Source organism: Gavialis gangeticus, unplaced genomic scaffold (genome assembly GCF_001723915.1).
Source record: "Gavialis gangeticus isolate Ggan-Ray unplaced genomic scaffold, GavGan_comp1, whole genome shotgun sequence".
Classification (NCBI taxonomy): Eukaryota; Metazoa; Chordata; order Crocodylia; family Gavialidae; genus Gavialis; species Gavialis gangeticus.
In genome coordinates this window covers 22,281,927-22,305,942 of record NW_017729009.1, presented here as the reverse complement: position 1 = coordinate 22,305,942, position 24,016 = coordinate 22,281,927, and the positions used below count along the sequence as shown (strand labels likewise).

General features: G+C 38.7%; 1 protein-coding gene across 1 annotated transcript in view; it reads left to right on the top strand.

Moving 5' to 3' along the window:
* TSHZ2 (teashirt zinc finger homeobox 2) overlaps window positions 1-23,161 on the top strand; it is a 258,034-nt gene extending 234,873 nt beyond the window's left edge. The window contains exon 2 of the mRNA XM_019510226.1: window positions 19,729-23,161. Within this exon, the coding sequence (XP_019365771.1) occupies window positions 19,729-22,799 (3,071 nt within the window). The 3' untranslated portion in view covers window positions 22,800-23,161. The remainder of the gene's footprint in view (window positions 1-19,728) is intronic.
* The last annotated feature ends 855 nt before the right edge of the window (window positions 23,162-24,016 follow it).

The following is a 24,016-nucleotide window of genomic DNA, read 5'->3' as shown; positions in this document are numbered from 1 at the left end:
TGTGGGGGGGGGGGGGGCGGGGAATCTATGTTTGTGGTCTATTTATTTCGATTCCTGAGTGACTTGATGACAATTTTATCCCTGCATTATGTATAGCTCTGTTTTGCCTAGGCAAGCTGATACAAACAACAAATATACTTGAGAAAAAGATATATCAGTAAATAAACTGAAAGGTTGTAAAATATGAATGTTTATCATCCAGACAGTGCTGCTTCTCTCCTTTCTTTTTTTTTTCCCCATGAACTCTACTTGAGATGGTATTTAGGAGCTTGGGACTTCTTCTGTTCCAGCAATCTCTCTGCAGCTTGTCAGAGAAACAAACGACACCAGAGGGAACCTTGTCTTACAGTATATTCCTTTGCATGAACCTTTGCTTTCTTAAGGTACTCATAATATAAATTTATATTGTGATTTATTCGGAGACAAGAGCTCTCCCCTGTCCCCGTAAATGCCCCTCCTCCCCTAAGCTGCACTCCCTCCCCTCCTCCTCTCAGTATTTAGCATCTAGTCACCTAACGCCAGGTGAATGAGAAATGCAGAGCCCACAGATTAATGTGTTCGTTCAAAATGATTTATTCTATTTTATTGTGCTGAGTGCAGATAGGATGCCCTGCTGGCTGGGCATAACAATCAGCCAATATTGCCTGTTCTGCCTGCTCACCCTTTGTATAAAGAGCTAATTCCTACTATAAAGGATCACACCTGCCACCTTGCTGCAAATCTGGTCAATAAAAAGAACTTTTGGGGGAGAAGAAAGCCTTTTTGTTTACGTTATAAAGTCCCTATTCTGCAAATGGAAATTAATTTTGGAGGATCAAGGGATATTCACGTCCCGGGATTAAGAGCAGACATCAAGAGCAACTTTAATTGTCCTTGTTTGAGAGAAATTCTCTTTTCTAAATATTGTCCATCACAAGTATCGTTATAAATTAGTGCTTGTTTTATTCTGGCCTAAAGTCCTCAGCCCGCAGGGACCCAGAATCTCTGCTGTTAACATATACTGTAAATGAATTACAGCCTGCCATCTCTCCAAGCTCTTAATTAAGACCATTCTTCTGATATAAAGCTGTGGTGTCTAATTACAGTAAGCTGTCATAAAGTCTCTTTCTAAAAAACCTGTGTCAGATAAGAGCTGGACAGACAAGAAGGGCTTATTTAATTACAAAAGTCCTGCACGGGTCTAGGGCCAATATCACTTTTAATGCTTCTTGCAACATCCCTTTTTACAGAATAAATTCTACATCCAGTTTCTTACCAAACAGAATTGTTAGTAGGTCCATGTACAGTATGTTGGTTTGTTTGGGCAAGTTTTCTTCCATTTTTATATTAATAGGCTGGCACATGTTGTGCAGCATTCTGAGCTTTAGATCTGAATGAATCCCAAATCTAAAAGCAAAACTCAGGCAAAACTGTCTCACCTGCTTTAGCATGAAACCCATGTGGAAAGCATGTACTGCAAGATCATCAATCAACCTGTAGCACAGTCAGCAATCCATCCCATGACTACTGACTTTAGGCCAGGAGTTAGAGAGACCAGGTGTGATGACATTAGGCAGTGCCATCTCAAAACTAACGATCGCCCTGGCAAAACAGTCTTTCTCTGTCTTGTCGCTTCCAAAACATTCATCTGCAGTACAACAAAGTCCTAGCTCTTCTCTGTTGAGACCCAGTACAGCCTGTGTTTGCTCAGACTTGGCCTTAGGTGTGCTAGAAAAGTGTGCAACTCAGCAAAGCTTTTGATAGACATCATTTAAGCCTTGATCGTCCTACCGAATACCGAAAGTGCCCTGGGTTTTTGTTTTGTTCCACGTTCTTCACGTAGTTGTATCTGCTGGAAGTCCCTTTGCTGGGATTTGCATATGGTAAAAGCAGAATCAGAAAATGAAATAATATGATGAATGCTGACAGGTATGTTTGCTACAATTGATTAAACACTTTTGCCATCCGCACCATCTTCCTTCACCCGCCTAGTATCTTGCCGGAAAGAGAGGTGTGAGTGACTTTTGTCATTGACATTAAACAGTTGTATATACTTCTGGCTGCAAAGTGCTATCCCCAGAGTTTGTTCACTCGATCTGTATTTCCAATCAGTGCAGAAGGTTTACTAAAGCAGTTCATTACTGATTTATTTATGATGTATTTAGATAGCAAATATGGTTCTGTCAGCAGTTGCTGGCTAAACAGTGTTGACAGACATTAATAGCATATGGTATAGGAATGGAATTATGATCTTTAAGAGTTTTCTGATTCTCACCATACACGTGCAGTTTTTCTTTTTCTTAGGTACCGAGACAGGGAACTTCCAAACAAGGAAACTGTTTTCTTTTTCTTCTTTTTGTAACCTTTGGGGTTTGTTGGTGGTGACATTAAAATCTTCTGTGCCTGTTTAGCTGTTCAATTTAATGGAAGACAAATTCTCCCAAAGGTTTAATTTACTCTCGCAAACTGAAATCACTGCATTCTCACCATGGGAAATGGCCTTAATTTTCCCAGCCTTCAGTATACATCAAGCATATAATTCATTTCTCCCCCCTCAATACTTTCCTCATTAGAAAACAAAGTTTTTGATATTTAAATGTTACATAGTTTAAGTTAAGAAACAGAGTCTCTCAGACCTGCAAAGTGCATTTGCAGGCATGATTGCCTCTCTCTGACGACGACAGATTTATGCAGGGTGGAACAGAAAAACACTTGAATATTTGACCTTTAATTGGCTGTTTCCATTTTTATCCAGCATCAAGGAACAAAAGTAAAAAGCGCGATTGTTCACAGAGGAAGGCAAGACAGGTGGTTTCACAAAGGTGAAAATGTCTTTGGTCAGCTGGCACAACTGCATAGAGTTGTGGATGTTTTTAGCTGCTTAGGCTACATTTTCTTGGAGAAAAAATTGGGACAGTTGAGAGAAAGGAAAATGCCCTGTAAGGGGCTGTCTTCCAATCACATGGGAACAGGCAGATTGGTGACTAATACGGGAAATCATCTGATAGTCTTTTTTAGATTAATGATTAGGGAAGTGGAGAAGTTTGACTGTTCTGTCTATAGTCTGAAGTGATGAATTGCATTCGGTGCTTATTGCAGTGCAGTAAATCCACAGGCACTCTTTGCTGCAGTTACTCCAGATTTACACAGCTGCACAACCAGGCTTCTAATTTTGGTCCTGTGATCCACCAATAAATGTCAAAGGTGTAATGTAGAGGGTGAGACACAAAGGAGGAAAAAAATGCCTTCTGAGCATATGCTAGTGGCTCACAGAATGGGGCTGATAAATTTTAATTCTCTCTTTGCAAAGACAGAGAGAATTTTTTAACTAATATATCTGTGTCTGTTCACAAGAAATGAACTGATGAGCTAGTTTTAACACCAGGATAAAGGGTGCCCTGTGGACACAGCCAAGAAACACCTCCCCAAAAAACAGTGAGCCCACCTTTTCCCCCTGGTAATTCTATCTACCTTGGAGAAATTGCACCGGTGATGAATTTGGCTCCAGGTGAATGAAAACATTGAGCCAATTATCACAAGAAAGCTTAAGGTTCTGACAAAAATAAAATTAGGTTAATAATTCATAGGTCAGGGCTAGCTCATGGTCCATGCTTCCTATGTTCCACAACCTTTGGAAACTTGCATATCCTCCTGACTTGTTCAGTAAAGCCAATCCCGTACTTCACCAACAGTCATTAAATATATACATCTCTGCAGCCTACAGGTTTGGTGACTTTTTCCTGGTACAATGACTCCATTGCTAAGTGGCTACTTTAGGGACCACAGACATTTGAATGCTAGACAGCAAGACCACGTTACCAAGCCATCCATCTCCTCTAAACAGAGTTAATTTTGAGAAGATGAAAAAGAAAAGGTTTTCCCATGTCTTTACAAATGTATTGAAGTGGTTTGTTTCTCGTGCATCAAAGAGTCATCTCTTTAAAATGTAGCTAGTTTTAAGCAACTGAGTTCACAATAATAGTAGGTACGACACCTGCCCTTGAGTCTTCCTCATACGTAAAATATTTTCCTGGCTCCTGTTTTTGTTCAAAGGACTCACACAAATAACAGAAGAAACTTGATCATGCTGAAGAAACAATGAAATGGATAATGCACAAAGTGTTGTCAAATACACAATATAACCAAATAAAGAAAAAAGTCCCCCCCATGTCTTGTATACACAGAAATCAAATTCCACACCTACACAAGGAAGAAGAGGTACTTTTTAATGTTTATTTGGTTAATCCAAGTTAAATAATGCAAATTAAAATCTTAATGCAGACAAATATACTGCTGCATTAACACCTGCTTAGATGGTCAAAGTAAACCTTATAGGGTCACCAGCGACTATTACAGTTTGACTGGCCTACACTTGGATTTTTATACATGTTGATTAGTTTATGCAAATCCCTTTTTTTTGCTGGTGTAAGCATGGCTTTAGATATTTCTTCTAATGTTAAGCGAAAGAAAAAAAAAATCAACAGTGAGTTTTTAAAAAGGAAGCACTGTTCAGGTTGCAATCCAGTTGGTGTATCAGAAGTGTCTGGACTGTCTATCATGGATTCTGGTCTGTAATAAATATTTTTTTAAATGTTATAGGTTCCAAATCAGTTTTACTCATGAAGACCTTGAAGGATTTTCTCCACTTAAACTGTAGGACAGTTTGCATGTCGACTGCCTTGTGCATTTTCCGGTGTTTTGGGTTTGTTATGGTGTAGTTCTCACAGAAATCATACCAGCCAGTTCTAAAAACAGAATACCTTGCCAAAGATAAGGAACAGCAATTTCTTTTGAATAAATAATTTGATTACTGATGGGGAAGTAGGGTTTTTCTGCATTCCTAAGGTTTACTGATGTGAAGTTCAAACTCACCCGCACTGGCTGCATCTACAAATGTAGTCAACTGCAAAGTAGACTAATTAGCCATTGAGTAAAGCATCACCATCTACACGTGCACCAGTATAAGTCCACGATAAACTAATTAACACCACTAAGATAGTATTATCAGCAACAGTACTATCTTATGGCAGGGTAATTAACTGTGACTAAACGCGTGTGTAGGTAACGTCCATGGGTATATATTGCACCCAGTGAGCCCTTCCATCACGGGGCCAGACTCCTGCCTGCACCTAGGCAGATGGCACTGCACTTTTAGTACCCTCATGTCCCAGTCAACCTGTCCACCCCTTGATGCCACCACCTGGAGCCTGAGCCTGACTCCTGTGCTCCTGGCTCTGGTGTAAACTGCTCAAATTGCCACTGTTCCAGGCACACATGAAGATGCTGTGCCTGGGATTAGTATACTTCAGCTCAAACTGCTCCAAACTGTATTGCTTCAAATTAGTTGCATGTGTAGATGCACCCACTGTTTTACATTCTGCTATTCAAGAGGTAGCAGTGTTGCTGTGCAATCTGAGTTACCTTTTCAGCATAAAATTCAGATTGCATTATGCACTGTTTGTCAATTTTTACTAACCTTTCTGTTGCACATTTCCCATCTTTTTGTTCTATGTTATTTCCATATCAAATACTTCATTGGTTGTGAATGCTCTGCCCTTGATTCTCATTTATACAGGGCTCCTCTACCCAGTATAGCAGTATAAACTGGCCTAGAAGTAAACGTCAACATAATGAACAAAATCTGGATGATTGTCTCATTCTCCAAAATGTTGTTTTCCATTAGAACATGAAATCCAGCATGTTTTATCCTGTCTTCTTCTTTGCATACCCTGAAATTAGTGTTTTCCTGGCTCATTTCAACAAGAATTTCTAGGCAAACAATTATGCGTGGACTCAGGTAATTTTGACAGCAGATTGAAGCTGTTCAGGTTTAAGGAAACCCTCTTGATTGCTTTCCTATCCACAGCTTGCTTCCTTTGATTTATTTTCTGTTGTTTGTAGTTTCACTGATCACTTTCTTATTACTTTTACACTTCCATCAATTTCAGTTTGTGCTTCTTTTCGAGTGATTTCTTATACCGCCCCTGCCACCTGCTTCTACCTGATGAATTGTCTGTTCAAACTGCTGATCTTGACCTGGCATGGTCTTTTCCATGGGATATAAATGATGCCACACAGACATATAATGATGCCTTAATAAACATCCCAGGTATGGTTGCTTCACTTCTAAAGTGCAGTGCTAGAAATGCAGTTGCAATTACATGCTCTTGAATGGAGGGCAATGAAATGGAAGGGACAGAAAAAGCTGTGGAAGTTCTGCCTACCATGTATATTTAATGATTGAAAACTGATAGGGTTTTTTTTCCCCAAGCTCTAGCTTCTACTCTAGAATATTATTAATACTTTTTTTTTAACATCACAAAGAGCAGCAAAGGGAATCTTAGATTTTTTTCTTCTTTTTTAAGCTATCCATGGCTTTTTTATATATATTTTGGTTTCTCCCCAACAAAAGCTAGATTAGTCTTCCATTATGTGGATCTTGTCTCTGCCACTTTTCTTTTCCATATCTGAGGCCTTGGTGTGCTCTTGAATGTTTCAAAATTAGCTTAAGTAAAAGGGGATGCAGAGTTGAGCTTATAAAGTTTATAAAATTCTGTTACTTGGGTGGGTTGTAAATACAGGTATTCTGACCTTTCAGCCCGGATTTTAATGTCTGCATTTTTGACCCACTGGGCTATTTTATGGATTCCTGCAGGCCTTAACTCCCATTATTAAGACTGTAATGTGTAGTCTCCTTGCACTCGGACAGGCTCCATCATCCTAAGCCCAGAGGTGGTTACAGGATGACACCTGTTCTAAAGAAGTTGTTTCTGTCATTAAATGACCTTTCTGATTATTGGATTTTTTTTCATAACTCATATTTATTATTTCTTGCTGAGATTCAGGAAAAAAACGAGCCCATGCAGCTGCAGGCGCCTGTGTTTCTTGTGGGGGGAGAGTGTTTCACGCCATGCCGTGATAAATTTCAGTTATCACTTTCAGGCAGGAGAGGAACACAATCCTGAAAGCGCAGTGATTAGAATCGGTAGCAGCTCTTGTGTTGACCCTTGCTCTAAGTGCTTCTTTTGTGCAGTTGAGACATCAGGGAGAAGGACATTGCTTAATATTTTTATTTCAACAATTGCTTATATTTTCCCTCTGAAATATCCATTATTTTTAATTCTTTTAGGTGGCAGGTAACAGCATCTATTTCCTCTACCAGCAGGGTGCTCTTTCCAGTTGGCATGGATTGATTTGTTTTGCCTGTGTTTCTTACAGAGTTGAATCAACAGTACTAATCTTACTACTGCTAATTATTAGTATTAGTATTATTAATAGGCTCCATGCAACCCTTTATGTATACAGATGAAAATAGCACAAATCAAGGCAATATGCTAAGGTATGTGACAGAGGAGAAAGGTACCCAGGGTGTACTGAGGTTGTAAGCTCACTGGGGCTGGTACCATCCTTTCTTTCTGAGGTTGTAAAGGGTCTAGCACTGTAGGATCCTGGTCCAGGATTAGGGCTCTTGAGTCCTACAGTAGTGTAATAAATAGTAGTAATAATAACAGGATTCTTATAAAGCGACAGTAATGAATTATACTATCCAAACCACCAGGGTATGTTGGCTGCAAGTTAATGCTGCACCAAGTCAGTCTCAACAAACTTATTCACTGCCATGACCCTTTCCCCGACAAGTTGGAGAGAGTGTGAATAAGGAGCTGAAGGCACCATAATTCCCTTGAGTCATGCTTCCAGAGATTCCCACTGCTTTGTGGCAGCCCAGGCTCTCCTTGAGCATTATAGACACTCTTTCAAATCCATGGGTTTGGGAATGCAAAATGCCTGGTTCTTCCATGGGGGACAGACCCCAACCTCAAAGAAAGAATAATGAGGCATTTCCAAATGGGAAGTTTTCCATGCACTCTCTTGCCCTTGACTGCTGTGTTTTTCCCCTGTGTTTCTGTATTTGTCCCTAAAGGTGTGTTTTCCTCCGTTTAATTTATAATACTTTTAATTAAAGACCTTTTGGCCATTAATTATTTTGATGAGCAGAGTTTTAAGGCAGGCTGGATCACACAGCTGTTGAAATCTGAAGCTTCGACATTGCTTTCAGTGGAAGTGGGTTTACTGCTGGTCACTCCTACAGAGGTGATGCCATTGGTCTCCAGACACAGTGTAGACCTTATAATTTGGACCTGCATGAGCTTCTCAGTGCATCTGATCCTGCAAGGGGTTGAGCTCCTCGAGCGCTAACTGACTCCAACAGGAATTAAAGTGCAGGATCAGATCTTGGTCTATGATAGAGAATTCCAGTTGGCAAGTTAACTCTGTGCAAGTGTGTGTGCACATGCATGCCCGAGTACACACATGCAATATAAAATCTGTAGGGTCTATGTGCAATCACAAATATGGAGAGAAAGAAAGGACAGCAGGGTAAAACTAATGTATAAAAGGATACAGTTCATTAAGTGTTATAGTTGTGGCTTATAACACACTAGCACCGAGAGGGAAAAAGCCTTCACTGGGATGAAACTTCACACGGGCTTGTATGAATTCTGCTCTCGTCTATAATATGGATTGAATTCTGACTATTGTATGTGACTCAGGGAATGACATTGTGCATGTATATGCTGTATGTTTGAGGGAGATGTTTTGACCTTTCTCATCTCTGGCCAGTGTTGCAAAGATGGAGTGATGTAGAACAGAGATTTTGTGACAGAGTAATAATAAGAAAGAATCTGACTGCCAGTTGCTCATTACTGGGTCTCTTCTAAATGCCAGCACCTCCTATGTTTGCCTTCAAACAACACTGAGTACCTAAATCACCATAGTAAACAGAGATAGAAAGAGACAGAAAGGTTAAAAGTGTACTCATAATCTCTTGCTTTTCCTCCTAAACATGTTTGATAGCAATATTGTTTCTTAAAAACAATATGACCTCATTTGTAAAGCAATATTCATGCTAAACTAGTCAGCTGTTAAATATACTCGGCACTGTGCATTATGATGAAGCTAAACCAGAATTTCAATTATTTTCTGGACACATTTAAAATTATAATACTTTACTGGGTTAGTGTTATAGTTCATCCAAATTACTCACAAAGTATCATATCAATCTCTTGCGACTGCTTATTGCTTACATATCTGAGAAGTTAGTTGAAGGCAGATACTGGCCGGGGTAATGACCTTCATGCTGGCTTAGTGCTTTGATGGTTATATGGCTATAAGTGCAGGGATGTCTAATGGTCAAAAGTCAGCATTTGCTGGCCATAATATTTATTACAAAAGAAATAGACTATTCATTTGGACCAGCATTTTCAACAGTATGTTCCTGAAAGGAAAATGAGGAGGGAAATAAAACATTTGATGTTCTGTACATTTTTCATAATTATCCCATTCGCACTTAAAACTTGGCATGACTTTACAAGTGAACCCATGGACCTTTTCTATGTCATTTGTATATTGGGTTGATTAAAAAAAGACGACAAAAAGGACTGTAATTTGCTACATCCCGCACGTTCTGCTTTTACACCTTATCCAAAGAGATGTTAAAAGACAAACAGTGTTGCCGAATCAATGCATTTGGTGTTGGTTAATCAGCATAGAGCTATGATTCCCATATAACAATTCCCAATTTCTGGCGATTGTTGTTGAAGGCACATCTCACTGGGGTTGCAACTTAGCTGCATATTTGGACAAATATTATAATATTAATGCACTTTTAAAAGTATGGTAATGGTTTTAAAAATGTAGAGATAAGGCAATATCAAGGTCTAGCGGTCAGTTTCTAGTGAGGAGCTGAAATTTTATACTAGTCTTTTCAGGTACACAAAAACCTTATGTTGTAATGCATACTTACAACCTCTCCCTCTACCACCACCAAATCATAAAGATGAGCCCTCATGTAGTAGTTCAGATTTTCAGAATGCTGTACAGACAGTATAAATGACTTAAGATCTCCTGAATGTGTGCACCGTCAGCAGCTTTCACCCATTTAATAGGTGAGGAAACTGAGACATAAAAGGAGACTGAAAAACTGTCCATTGAAGTTATTGGAAAGGCTCACGTAGAGTTCAGTAAGCATTGAACTGACCATCAGGGAATTGCCCAAGGCCACATAACAATCAGTAGCATAGCCAGAATTATAATGCAGGAGATCCTGTGCCTTGGCCAGATGTTCATCTAACCATGGTTTCTTCACATCAGAGTCATCTCATTTAGCTGTGTCCCTGTCTCTGAAGCCAGGATACTGCAATTTAATTTCTAACTGTCAATATGATTGTAATCAAACATATCTGTTCAATAATCCCTATATTAAGGCAGGAAGTCGATTATTTGCTGTCCCAAATGGGAAAAAACATGTTTAAATGCTTTCTTAAATTGGCACTTAAATTATTTTTCATTTCATTGGCTTCCCCATCATTTTTAGTCAGGCTGGTCTCCTTTGAACTGGAGAGGTCAAGAAGTAGCCAGGCTTACTTTAAACAATAATAATAATGGTTGTCTGTTATATAGTGGCCTACATGTTCAAAACTCTGTACATGCATTAATTAGTGATAGAAACAGGAATTCTCCATAGCATAGGACCATCTCTAACCATTTAAACCAACTGTGTAAAGGGACAATATTTATTATTTTTCCATGTTGAATACTATAGCACAAAGGGATACGATTGTATGGATCTAACTTTGGAGTATACATTGTGCTTTCATATGCAAAATTCTTGACTCTGATCAAGAGTCTTGCAGAGAAAATGCTGATCTTATAGTGGATTATTGGATATAATTTCACAGGCTTCAAGCTTACCCCATACATATTCTAAAAGAGGGTCCGAGTGATTCAAAGTGAGCTACACCAGACAATCAACCCACAATTCCCAATATGAGGAGAAACCACATATGTAGGAAAAATGATTCAAAGTAGTCTTTGTCTTTTAAAGATCAAAATGCACAAGTGTCCATAAACATTATTTTCAGCCTCTCTCTATTTATAATTGTATTTAATATAAATGTATTTCATTACTGGAATGCAGTCTTCATGGCCATACAATAGCAAACAAATTCTTCAGAAGCATCTTTAATTATTCATTTGGCTGTACTATATTTTATACTACTTTTCATAAATGTTAATCTTTATTATTGCCTTACCAGGAAAAAAAAAAGAAAAAAAGAAATACCTGTTATTAAATGACCTATCAGGCTGACATGGATAAATGTTGGTAGCTATTTAATTGTTTCCCATCTGCAGTTTTATACAGTTTCTATCAAACTGAAGGGTAATTTTTTTAGTAGCTGCTTATTTTAAATGTACAAAACCCTTGTGTGTAATTCCATTAGCTGCCCTACAGCATTGCAATCTACAGTTTCCCTGAGGCTGTTGTGAAATATTGATGAAATCCTTGCTTTTGTGGCTTCCTCTGATACACTAAACATTTGTCTGATGTTAGTTGAACTTGAATGGATCTGTTCAGAGTTATATCAGTAGTGACTTCAAAGGCTGTAAGGCTGTTACAGTTTTTTTTACAAACTGAAGTTTCAAAGCCTTACCATGTGGTACTTTCAAAAAACAAAGTTCATATCAAATGAACCAAAGTGCTAGCAATACACTGGTAAGACTCATTACAATTTCAGTGTATATAGATATGTGTTTTTGCGATTCTGATTGGTGCTCATTTCACTTAAACATATTTAGATCAGTATTCAGGAGGGAGGGGAAACAACAATGCCAAAAAGAGAAATTGATTTGGAAATTTGATTAACAATATGAACTTCACAAAGTCATTGTGCTGTTTCTTATAACCATGATAGGACAGAAGAAGTGGGGCATTAAAAAAGGCAAACAGAACTGAAATGCTTCACCTTTTATACTTCCTGGAAGAAATTAATTTACATTGGTGTATTGATGTGTCTAAGATAGCTGGACCTCTGACTCCAATTCACTGCCAGCACATATTTTCAGTCAAATGAAGCCTCATTTTGCAAAATATCTGTCACCTTTTTACTGCTTATTTTTTGCATACAACTTATAAACTGATGTTTAACCTACCTGCTTTGTGTTTATATGTTCTACTTCATCAAGCTAATATTTAAATGGCCTGGTTTTCAATTGGCAATAGGATTGGGCCCGTATAAGATAACTAGATATCCGATTTCTCATATTTTCACTTGCAAATGATTGTAAAGGCAAAAACATGTACGTTCAAACTTATATGCTTACTTAGACTTTGCTAAGAGCCACACACATCGAGGAAAATACTGGCTTAAACATGTCCAGTGTCAGCTGGTTAAAATAATAGAAGCAAAATGATGAATTTCAGGACTTTGTAGGGAACAAGAGACAAGAGCCTCTTAACCTAAGGTAAATTTTTGTGTTAACATTGTAAGCTTTCAGGTATGGCATCTGAGGTGTTGACCCTAAGCACAGTTGCATACATCTGTGAAACAAAACCAGTATCTGGAAATGCAGTACATCAGACTGACTGAACTTGGAGCAGGGTTGGTATGATTTAAATTGTTTTGCCTCTTACATTGTGATGGCTGACTATGTAGACAAGGCTGACCTAGGCCTTAGAGAAAGCAAGTCAGCTGGAAGATCCATTATGGCTCCTTCCCCATTCTGGTTTTTGGAATCTTAGTTTCAGTGGAAAGCCCTTCTCTTCTCTTCTTCTTTTCAGATGTCCTTTTATTATTGGTTCCTGTTTTATTACTGGTTTTGCTTAGGGTTTACAAACCCAGTTTATGGAAAATATGTTCTTATCTTAACCTGTGTGATTTTGACACTGGACACACGACTTAGTTCAGTGGAATTCAATAAGGGCATGATCCAGTTTTATGTTGTTGAAAGCCCCCTCAAAGTCAATTGGCACATTGCCTTTCTAAATCATAGAGAATCAGACTGTTATAATGAACTTTATAATGAAACTCTATTTACAGAATAGCAGGATGAAGGTCCCAAACTGGCTTATTTTATCACCATATATAAATAATAGTTATGGCCTGTGAAGTTGGCTTCCTGTGCTAAAACACAGTTACGGCAAATGCCACTCCATGCTGGCACATGGCCACACTGCCACTGATTTTCCATACAGGGGTTAGGACATTATATGAACTACCTCTTCCATGGACCCCACACCTTTCTTACTGAGATGGGCATTCAGAGGTAACTGTAGCTGAGTTTTTATTGTTTTTATTCTATTGCTTTTATTCTGCACAGTAATGCAGCTCTTGAATTGAACATTCAAATATAACCATAATGTAGTAAATGAAAGAGGCTGAGAACAAGCTCTTCCCCCAACTCATGATGATGTAATAGGTTTAAGGGACATCTCTAAAGCTGTTTCCATAAGCAGACAGCTAATGGTGAGAATATCTCCCCTTTCCAGCTGCTGTGAGATTGAAGGGCAGTTGAGGGTCAGCAATTTAACTCAGTCTCCAGTGGACAATTATGAGAAGACCAGAAGATGTTATTTACATGCTTCTACTGGTTTTTAGCCACAATGTGACCTGCTGTAGTTTCCTGGGCAAGTTGGGAGTTCAGAATAGTAAAAAATTACATGTGAGATAAAAATACAATTTTACATGTGCTAGGAACTGTGGAAATTCATTGGATGAAATGATATTACGCAAAAAATATGTTGGCTGACTGTTAGAGAAAGATATCCTACTGGTGACCAGAAAGTCTGTTAGATTGGGAAACAGTATCACAAGAGAAGTAATAGAAATCCCATTGGTGGCCAATTTAATACTGATTGGGAGGCACCTATACATAATGTTGATGAATATAATATTGCTAACAATTTCTACATGTCTGACATGTCTAATGACTCCGTGGCACACAGCCAGTTTATTGTATTCAGTATTTTCTCAAGATCTTGAGGACATACAAGATCTATTCACAGGACTGTAAAACAAAAATCCATAGGACCATAGGAGTGCACTTTCAAAGAAATTGGTCTAGAGAGCCTTGGTGGTCTTCTCCGTCTTGTTCCAATGGTTTTAAGATAGACAAAGATTTGCCATGCTCTTCTGAAAGGGTCCTGCATAACTTAATAGAGAATGATAACTCAGTTCTAGATCCTAAGCATCCTAGCATTTAATGGAAAGTGATATACACTGGTATAGACTTCTATACTATAAGCTAAAAACAACCCCACAGGCTGTATTACTCATTCCCATATTGCAAAGGCAGTTGGTTTGGAGCATTATTTCTATAAAGCATGATTAAATTTCTATAGTGTCCCATTAGCTTCAGTTTTGCTAAATTCCAAAATACCTTCACCATAGGATCTATCTAGTAGAGTAGAGATGGATTCTTCTGCGAGTGCCAATTTATCTTTTCAGTTGCTTTTCAAACTGGGATGAATCTACAGCCATGAACTTAGACAAAGAGCCACGTTATGATTTGTCTTTGGATAGCTAATGTAGTTAGACAGTTTCGAGAAAAAGGAATGAGAAGTGGTCATTATCCATTATCTGCATGAAATATTTCAGAGAAAGAAACAGCTTTTGCCAAAACCGAAAAGATGTTTGAGTTCAAGCCAGACAAGAAGGAAACAAGATCACCTTATAGCACTGTAAGATTCCTGTACTAATGATGTTATTTCAAGTAAAATTGGAATATATATATGAAAAAGTACAGATGGTGTATGGGTTTTACGTGGATTAGCAGTGTTGTTCTGGACAATGATTCACTGTCCCTATTCTTGGCAGAAAATAAATTTTCCAGTCTTGGAAAGAAATATATATCTATATCTATCTATATATATATATATAAAGAAATGTTTCTGTATGTGGAAAAAAGCAAAATTGACCAAAAATAAAATCTGCTTCTAGAAAATTAATGGTAAAAGTGCATATTAAAAAAAAATGTATTCACACACTCCTGTCCAAGTTCAGAGTTGATATATAATCTGGTCTAGGCTGCATGTTATTGGGTTGGTGTGAGGGACTTAAACAGAGTATGTTTGACACAAAAAAGACCGAATTTTTAAGATAAATCAAAATGGGGCTTGAAGGCCACAACATGGCTTGTGAATTTTTACTATAGATTGGCCCATTTATTTAATTACTTTGTTTCCATTTAACTATTTTAGGGAAATTTTAGCTAAAAAATAGGTACTATTTTCTAAATACCTCCCCCTCCCCCTATAACCCCAAGATACTTTGGTTCCTCTGCGGGCAATTGCAGAAAGCTCAAAGGGGGATAAAGCATTGCAAACAACAGTTTAGAAACTTCTCACGCCGACCTATGGTTATTTTTATTTGGCCATAAAAATGTTGTGATTTTGAGATTCAGTATTTCAGGCTTTATTTAAGTTAAAAGAAAGTGCTGTATTTTCTTCTAGGTGGCCCTGAATTGCCCATATCCAAGACTAGAAAGTTCCTGTTTTGTGCTTAGCTGGCAAGATAGCAGACTTAAAGCCAATCATTTCTTCAGAATTGCCAACTGCCTGTATTATACCTTTGACTAGACAGTTTTAATTTTCTTGGAAAAATTCTGAGTTGGAGAAAAGAAGGAAGCGTTTATCTGCTATTATTCCATTTATGTGTTTGTGTTCATGGGAACTGTTTGAACTGCTCAGAGGTAGGGAATGTTAGAGTAAGTCCAGGAGAAAAAATAGTGGGTAAAGTGCCAGTGAGTTTGCTTATTGTGCATTTTAAATACAACCTATTAACTGCATATGCAATGTAATACATGGATACTACCATTCTCTATTTAGAGAGGGGGTGGGGTGTGTGTGTAGGTGTAGGTGTAGCCAGGGTTAAAGCCCATGTAAATGAACAGGGTGCAGAACCAAAATCTCCTTCTAAAATACTCAGATTGTTCTGTCTATTAAATAAGTATTTAAATTAATTCATCCACTTTGTAGGCATTTATACAATGCTTTACAAATGGGAAACCATACCAAACAGATCTTAGATGGGAGGGTACATGCATTTATTATACTAGCAGCCTGCTTGCATTCAAAAGGCCTTCCCTTCCTTCTCAGAATGCCCAGAACAAATGAAGAGAGACAAGGTTCTTTGGGCAGATGGTGATATCTTTTATTAGACCAACTAAATAGTTGGACAAATTGTTTTATGCAAACTTGTGGGCACAAACACCCTTCTTCAGGCATAGGAAGAGTCTGCTGGTGTTTTGTGTTCTCCACGGTGGAATAGAAGCAATGAAATCATGGTAGAATAGGAGCAAATGAAATCATTTAAAGTGAATGGTTTAAAATGTATGGTATTAAAAGGTGTATTTAAAGTTACCTGGACTTCTTAACCATTATTAAAACAGACTTGATTGATGCTTTTGTGAATTTTTGATGGTGCTTCCTGTTAAGTTACCTTATCGCTTTCATTAGATCGCGTCTGTATGTTATGCAGACACAAAAAAAGGGAAAATAAAGAAAGAGGACTTCTTGGCATGAGTTACTCTTCTGTAAATTTTATAGTAAACATGTCAATGCCTAATTAAGCATAACATTTTATCTGTATTGTGGGGTATGTGCAGCTGTCTGGCACTTTTGCTCCTTCTAGTAAATTCATTTAGAAGGACAGATTATTGTGAGGACGAGACTCCAGTACTTAGCTTCCAAAGAAAAAATGCCCTTTCTCATGAAAAATGGGGTTAATGTTATTCCACTAGTTGATACAGAAACAGAGAATCAAATCAACACCGACCCACAACTGTGAAATCTGTTTATTGTGCATGCTTTTCTTATGATTCCTTTAGCTGATTCCCTCTTTATTTTTGTTTTGCTCATTGTAATATGCTTGGCACTGTGATACATGTTGGCAGGAGTCCAGTGTTGCTACCTACACTATACAGTATCTCTAACACCACGAGAACAATGTCAGTCCTGCTCATCAGTTCATGCTGTTTGTTTAACAAGATTACTATTCATGATGTGTCATAGCTCTCGCCCCCGTACACACACACACACACACACACACACACACACACACACACACACACGAGCTCATAAGGGAAGGCAAGGAAAACATCATCTAGTTGTTAGAGTCGGAACACCTGAGTTCTATTCCCAGTTCTGCCTGTAATTGCTGCCTTTCCCTGCACACATCCTTTAACCTGTCTGTACCTCAGTTTGCCCACCTGAGGGTGTCTTGAGATCCTTTCAGGGATGCTACATGATGTTGCACTGTCAGGTGTGCAAACTTGATTCATATAATAAATCCAGAGATTTCAAATAGGAATGAATAGTGTTAAAACCATTCTGACCTGGTGAGGTCTTTCTGAGTTCTTTGCAACAGAAGACATGGCTCTTAGCTTTCTGTAGTAAAGAAGGCAAGTGAAAACTAAGAGTCGGCATTTTCCAAGGGGTGCCTTGAGTCTGTTAAGAGATGCCTCAAAGTCTATTGAGGGGTGCCTTGAGTCTAAAAAGGTTGAGAGCCACTGCTACGAGGATATTGAGAGGCTTAATTATTTGGTGTTTGACAAGCTCTTTGAAATTCTTGGTTGAAAGAATCTATTGAATTACACAGTATTATTATCATTATGATATGTATTATTGTTATTTCATCACATTATACATGGCACGTAGTCATTCATTCATAGTCATTGCTGTTATCTTTACCTCTGATTGAGAAGCTTGCTAGTATCATCCCCATGGAACAATCAGCCAGAGAAGGCTGTAAGAATGATGTAATCAGTATTCTTCCTAGAGCCGAGTGAACAACTTGCAAAAAAAGAAATGTATCCTGTGAATTTAATCTCTTTTGTTTATTATTCACAAGATCTCTACAAGTAGATCGTAGCATCTACTCATTTTTTTGTTGTTCTAAACTCCTTTTTCTTTTCCTTGACTAGCAAACATTTAGCCTGAAGTTCCTTATGTGATTCTCAACTCTGCTCTGTTTGCTTTAGCTATGATTAGCTGAAAATTTGAAATGAATTTCTGAAAATTATTTCGCAGAAAGGTCTTTCCCCCCCATATTTGCATCACCACTGTTAATGTTTCAAATGGAAGGATCCCCTTGACTGAGGAATCATTTACCCAGTAATGCTAAATTCATCTGTGCAGGAATCATGAAGAGGCACCAGTAGCCACAAGATTGGTTTAAAAATTCAGAGATTTTTAACAACTAATTTAAATATGGATTTTTTGATTTTTTTTTTTTCCTTCTGGTTTTTGAACCTTGAGGGCTCCCATTTCCCAGTATTTCTCCACGATCATGAGGCCCTGATCACTTTGTTACTAAATTATTTCCTAATTCTTGCATATTTATTCCAGGAGCTGACAGTTTAGGAAAAAATATTGAATAACATGAATCTTTTAATGAAATCATGAGGGTTAGAAACACCAGTTGTGCTCCTCGACTAACCAGCCAAACAATTCTTGTAAGAAGATGAATTTAAAGTTTGGTTACCATGCATGCTTGTGTCAACTAAATTTCTACTTATAGAGCACATCTGTATGTACCTGTTAATGCACAGCGCTAGATCTGGAGTTTATTGCTGCCAGGCATGCATCTGTATATGTTCCCGGGATCGCAGCACATTGAGCTGGGGCAGAGCAGCCCCACTGAAGTACCCCTGTGCCCCAGCCATCCCTTCCAGGGTCTATATGTGCACTACTATGGAGTTATTTTACTCCACAGCAGGTTAGCACTTGTAAATACAAATATTTTCAAGTACTATTCTGGTGTGGAGTAAATTAGTTTACTCTACCCTAATAGGGGTTCACATGTAGATGCTGAGCAGCTAATCAGTCAACTGCACAGTAAACCTCTCATGTAGACGGGCCCCTGGCATACAAGGAAGAGGCCTGAGCATGGCCTGAAGCAGGGTTGTGAGAAAGTATTTGTGGTACTTGTCCACCCATTCAAGTATGAGGGTGAAATCTTGGCTGTATTGAACAAATGGGAATTTAGCAATAGACAGTAATGAGGCCAGGATTTCAGTCTACGAATCCATTTTACTTCTCCCTCATGACAATTTTTACCAGGTTCCATTTACTTCAGTGGCATTACCCCTGATTTAGACACACACACACACACACACACACACACACACACACACACACACACAAGATAATAACTGAATTCCTTAATTAATTTATAATTTACAGCTCCACTAGTATCAAGTTCATCTTATTAATTACAATAGTATATTTGTCAAAGGAGATCAGTCTGGACTTGCTTTACTTTTTTGGTCTCGTTGTCATCTATGGGAACACCCTTCCATGGGTGCTCAGACTCTTGCCCTAGAATATTTGTTTTATCAAAGCATAATTTTCTTTATCCAGAATGTCCCATTTTTACACAAGGGGGCTTAGGTTAAATGTATTAATATTTCCAGTGTAGCATGTTGGCATAAAGATATCTGTGTACATTCTGTGTACATTTTAGGCGATCAAGTAGTAAAAGATTACTGTACCTTGATGATTCAATGGACCAGGAAGATTACAGTAATTATTTTTCTTCTATTCCTGGCCTATGACTTTTTCTCAGGCCAATAACAATTTGATATAGATTTGAAGCTTTTACTATGAACTTAAAATTCTCACATATGATTTTTCCAGCTGTCCCATTACAGGATAGTTAGAATTATATTCCTATGACAAGAAAATTATTAACTCAGAATCACTGGCAGTTACAAGGAATTATGATCATCTGCCAATAAAAAGCAGCAAGCTCCACAAAAAGACATCATTTGGCTTTTTCACTCCCGATACTAACAGACAATAAAGTTGTAGATGAAAATGAAGTCCTGTAGGGGAAGCACATAGTGAAACTAGAGAAATCAAATTGCAGTATTCTCCTGTAATGTGTTTTTTCATATATTGATGTTACATTTCAGGTTATGTCCAAGAGGAAGATTTAAAGGAGGACGAAGAAATAAAGGAGGAAGAAGAGGATGGTGATGACAGTAATTCAACAGCCCAACTTCAGGGCAGCAATGATACTGGTACAGATGAAGAACATGAAGTGGGTCCCGAGCAGAAAGGAAGTTTTAGCTACCAGAATTCTCCTGTAAGTCATATATCCAATCAGGATGCAGAAAATGAATCACTATTAAGTGATGCTAGTGACCAGGTGGCAGATATTAAAAGCATTTGCTTGAGAGAGGCTCATGATCCAAAAACCAGTGCCCACCCTAAACCTCAGAATGAAGCACATAATTGCATGGATAAGATGACAGCAGTCTATGCCAACATACTGTCAGACTCTTATTGGACAGGCTTAGGGCTGGGTTTCAAGTTGTCTAACTCCGAGAAGAGGGGTTGCGACAACAGAAACGGAAGTAACAAAGCTGACTTTGATTGGCACCAAGATGCATTGTCAAAAAGCTTGCAACAGAATTTACCTTCCAGACCTGTCACCAAACCAAACCTGTTCAGTTCAGTCCAGCTCTACAGACAAAGCAGCAAAATGTGTGGAACTGTATTCACAGGTGCTAGCAGGTTTCGGTGCAGGCAATGCAGTGCTGCCTATGACACCTTGGTAGAGCTAACGGTCCATATGAATGAAACTGGTCATTACCAAGATGACAACCATAAAAAGGACAAGCACAGACCGACCAGCTACTCAAAGCCCCGGAAAAGGGCCTTTCAGGATATGGACAAGGAAGATGCACAAAAAGTCCTAAAATGTATGTTCTGCGGTGACTCTTTTGATTCCCTTCAAGACCTGAGTGTTCACATGATAAAAACAAAACACTACCAAAAAGTGCCTTTGAAGGAGCCAGTACCCACCATTTCTTCAAAAATGGTCACTCCAGCAAAGAAGCGTGTGTTTGATGTTAATCGGCCTTGTTCCCCAGATTCCACAACGGGATCTTTCTCAGATACGTTTTCTCCTCAAAAGAATGCAAATCTGCAGTTGTCGTCTAACAACCGCTACGGTTACCAAAATGGTGCCAGCTACACGTGGCAGTTTGAGGCCTGTAAATCTCAGATTTTGAAGTGCATGGAATGTGGAAGTTCACACGACACCTTGCAGCAGCTCACCACTCACATGATGGTCACTGGCCATTTCTTGAAAGTCACAAGTTCGGCTTCAAAGAAAGGAAAGCAACTGGTTCTAGATCCTTTGGCTGTGGAGAAAATGCAGTCTCTGTCTGAGGTGCCAACCAATGACACTCAGGTTTCGAAACCATCCAGTAATGTGTCTTCAGATTGCATAGCACCTGTACCCGAGCTAAAGAAAGAGAGTAAAAAAGACAAACTTGATGATGTAAACAAAGATGAGAAAGTGGTAAAAACGGAAGAATATGAAGATGTCCTTCAGAAACCATTAGACCCTACCATGAAATACCAGTATCTAAGGGAAGAAGATTTAGAAGATGGTTCAAAAGGTGGTGGGGATATTTTAAAGTCCTTGGAAAACACAGTCACGACAGCCATCAACAAAGCTCAAAATGGAGCTCCCAGCTGGAGTGCATATCCTAGTATTCATGCAGCCTATCAGCTGTCAGAGGGAGCTAAACCTTCGTTACCAGTGGGTTCCCAAGTCCTGCAGATCAGGCCAACGATGACCAATAAATTGAGGCCCATTGCTCCAAAGTGGAAAGTTATGCCTCTGGTTCCTCTTTCAGCAAATATGTCCCAGTGCACTCAAGTGAAGAAGGAAATGGATGACAGAGAAGAAGTACAAAAGGACTATGCTAAAGAGGGCATCCAGCCTGACCCTGCCATGCTCTGTCAGAGTGAAGGAGAAACTCCCCCCAAATCTGAGGCCTCTGTAGAGCCAAAGAAGACAGAGCCATGCCCCTTGAAAGAGGAGGACAAAACAAAAGAAGACACTGAGAAGGAAAAGGCAAAACCCAAAGAGTCAACTGTGTCTACCCTTAGCAATGGCTGTGCTGCCACAAACCACTCTTCTGAACTGCCTTGTATCAACCCACTGAGTGCCCTGCAGTCTGTACTGAATAATCACTTGGGCAAAGCCACTGAGCCTTTACGGGCCCAATCCAATTCCAGCCCCAGCTCGAGCACAATTTCTATGTTTCACAAACCTAATTTAAATATGATGGAGAAACCTGTTTTGTCACCTGCCCCAACCCCACCAAAGCCTGCAAATGTATCCAGGCATTATTTGTTTGAAAGCAACGATCAGCCTATAGATCTGACAAAATCCAAAAGCAAGAAAGCCGAGTCAGCACAAGCACAATCTTGTACTTCCCCACCTCAGAAACATGCTTTGTCTGACATTGCAGACATGGTCAAAGTTCTTCCCAAAGCTACAACACCAAAACCTGCTGCATCATCTAGGATCCCGTCGATGAAATTGGAAATGGACGTCCGACGTTTTGAGGATGTCTCCGCAGAAGTTTCCACTCTACATAAACGCAAAGGCAGGCAGTCCAACTGGAACCCTCAGCATCTCCTGATTTTACAAGCTCAGTTTGCTTCCAGCCTCTTCCAGACGTCTGAAGGTAAATATTTATTATCTGATCTCGGTCCTCAAGAACGCATGCAGATTTCTAAATTTACTGGACTGTCAATGACCACCATCAGCCATTGGCTGGCAAATGTCAAGTACCAGCTGCGGAAAACTGGAGGAACAAAGTTTTTGAAAAACATGGACAAAGGGCACCCGATCTTTTATTGCAGTGACTGTGCATCTCAGTTTAGAACGCCATCGACTTACATTAGTCACTTAGAATCTCATCTAGGTTTCCAAATGAAAGACATGAACAGGCTGGCTGTGGAACAGCAAACCAAGGTAGAGCAAGAAATCTCTAGAGTTTCAGTTCAAAGATCGCCTGAAACAATAGCTGGAGAAGAGGACACAGACTCTAAGTTCAAATGTAAGTTGTGCTGTCGGACATTTGCGAGCAAACATGCAGTAAAACTTCATCTAAGCAAAACACACAGCAAGTCACCAGAACACCACTCACAATTTGTAGCAGAAGTGGATGAAGAATAACTCTTAAGGTATGCATGCTCCAACTCCATAGTGAGTTTAAATTTCATGACTGTAAGGAGATCTCTTGAAGCACTTGTGCTTTCTTAAAAGTAGAAAACCGTGAAATGTAAAATATACTGATGCATTAGTCAGTTTAGATGTGCAGGTCCATTTTTACACTGCTCTGAAGAACAAAGCTTGCTAAATGCATTACTACATTGGCTTGTATTGAAAAGTTGCTTTTTTTTGTAATGTTTTCAACCTAATTGTTTCCCCACTTTTCCACAGCTCTATTTTCCTGTTTCTAAGAATAATTTTTTGTCTGCATACTATTCAGTTTAGCATGAACAGAGCAAATAAATGGCTACTCTTCTGCTTTCACAGCCATGTTTCCACTGTGTTTTTAATCCCTTCTCCTTCATAGTTCCAAGGACTGACTGATTTTTCTTCTTTCCATTGCTAATAAACCATCACACTCACTTTGGGAAGGGAGAGAAAGATAATGTAACTTTTATTATGAGAATCTCAATAATCCCAAATGCCTAGTCACTTAAAACTAGGCTTTGGTCCATTTATTCTGTTAAGAACACTGAAATTCTTTTGATGATCTAAAACGTGGGTTTTGCTCTCCTTTGGGTAAGCAATGTTGTTTTGCATTGTATTTTATAATAGCTTCCCTCACCAGTGATACTAGTAGACTTTCTTCTGAGTTATTTTGAGTAACCGTTTCACTCCTTCATCCCCATCCATTTGTTCTTTATTCTTGAATGCTCCAGGCCATGTTGTCAGCGTGATCCTAGTGCTCAGTTCAGTATCACCATGCCATGCCCCATGTTCTCTAGTGAAAGTTTTGGGTGTAGATCAATGGCAAATATGGGGCTTTTAGATTCTTCATTGAGAGAATCAATAGCTTTTATCACAAGCTGAACCTTTGACAAAAAGACAGATTTCAGGATGCTTTTTGTACTAATGTAGCTATTTTCTTTGCTGAAGGAGATGCATAACTTGGAGTACAGTCGCATCCAATGTTTATGATGTCTAATATACTGTTTAGCTGATACATAATTTATAGCATTTTTAATATTACTTAACTCCCAAACCTGACATTTCTTGATTTAAATTAATAAGAAACGCATCAATTGGAAGTCCAAATAGATGTTTCCACTTCTGAAGTATTTGTAACCAGCAGGGCTGTGTGAATAATTCTCAACAAATAATGTCTTTGGAAAATTCAGCCT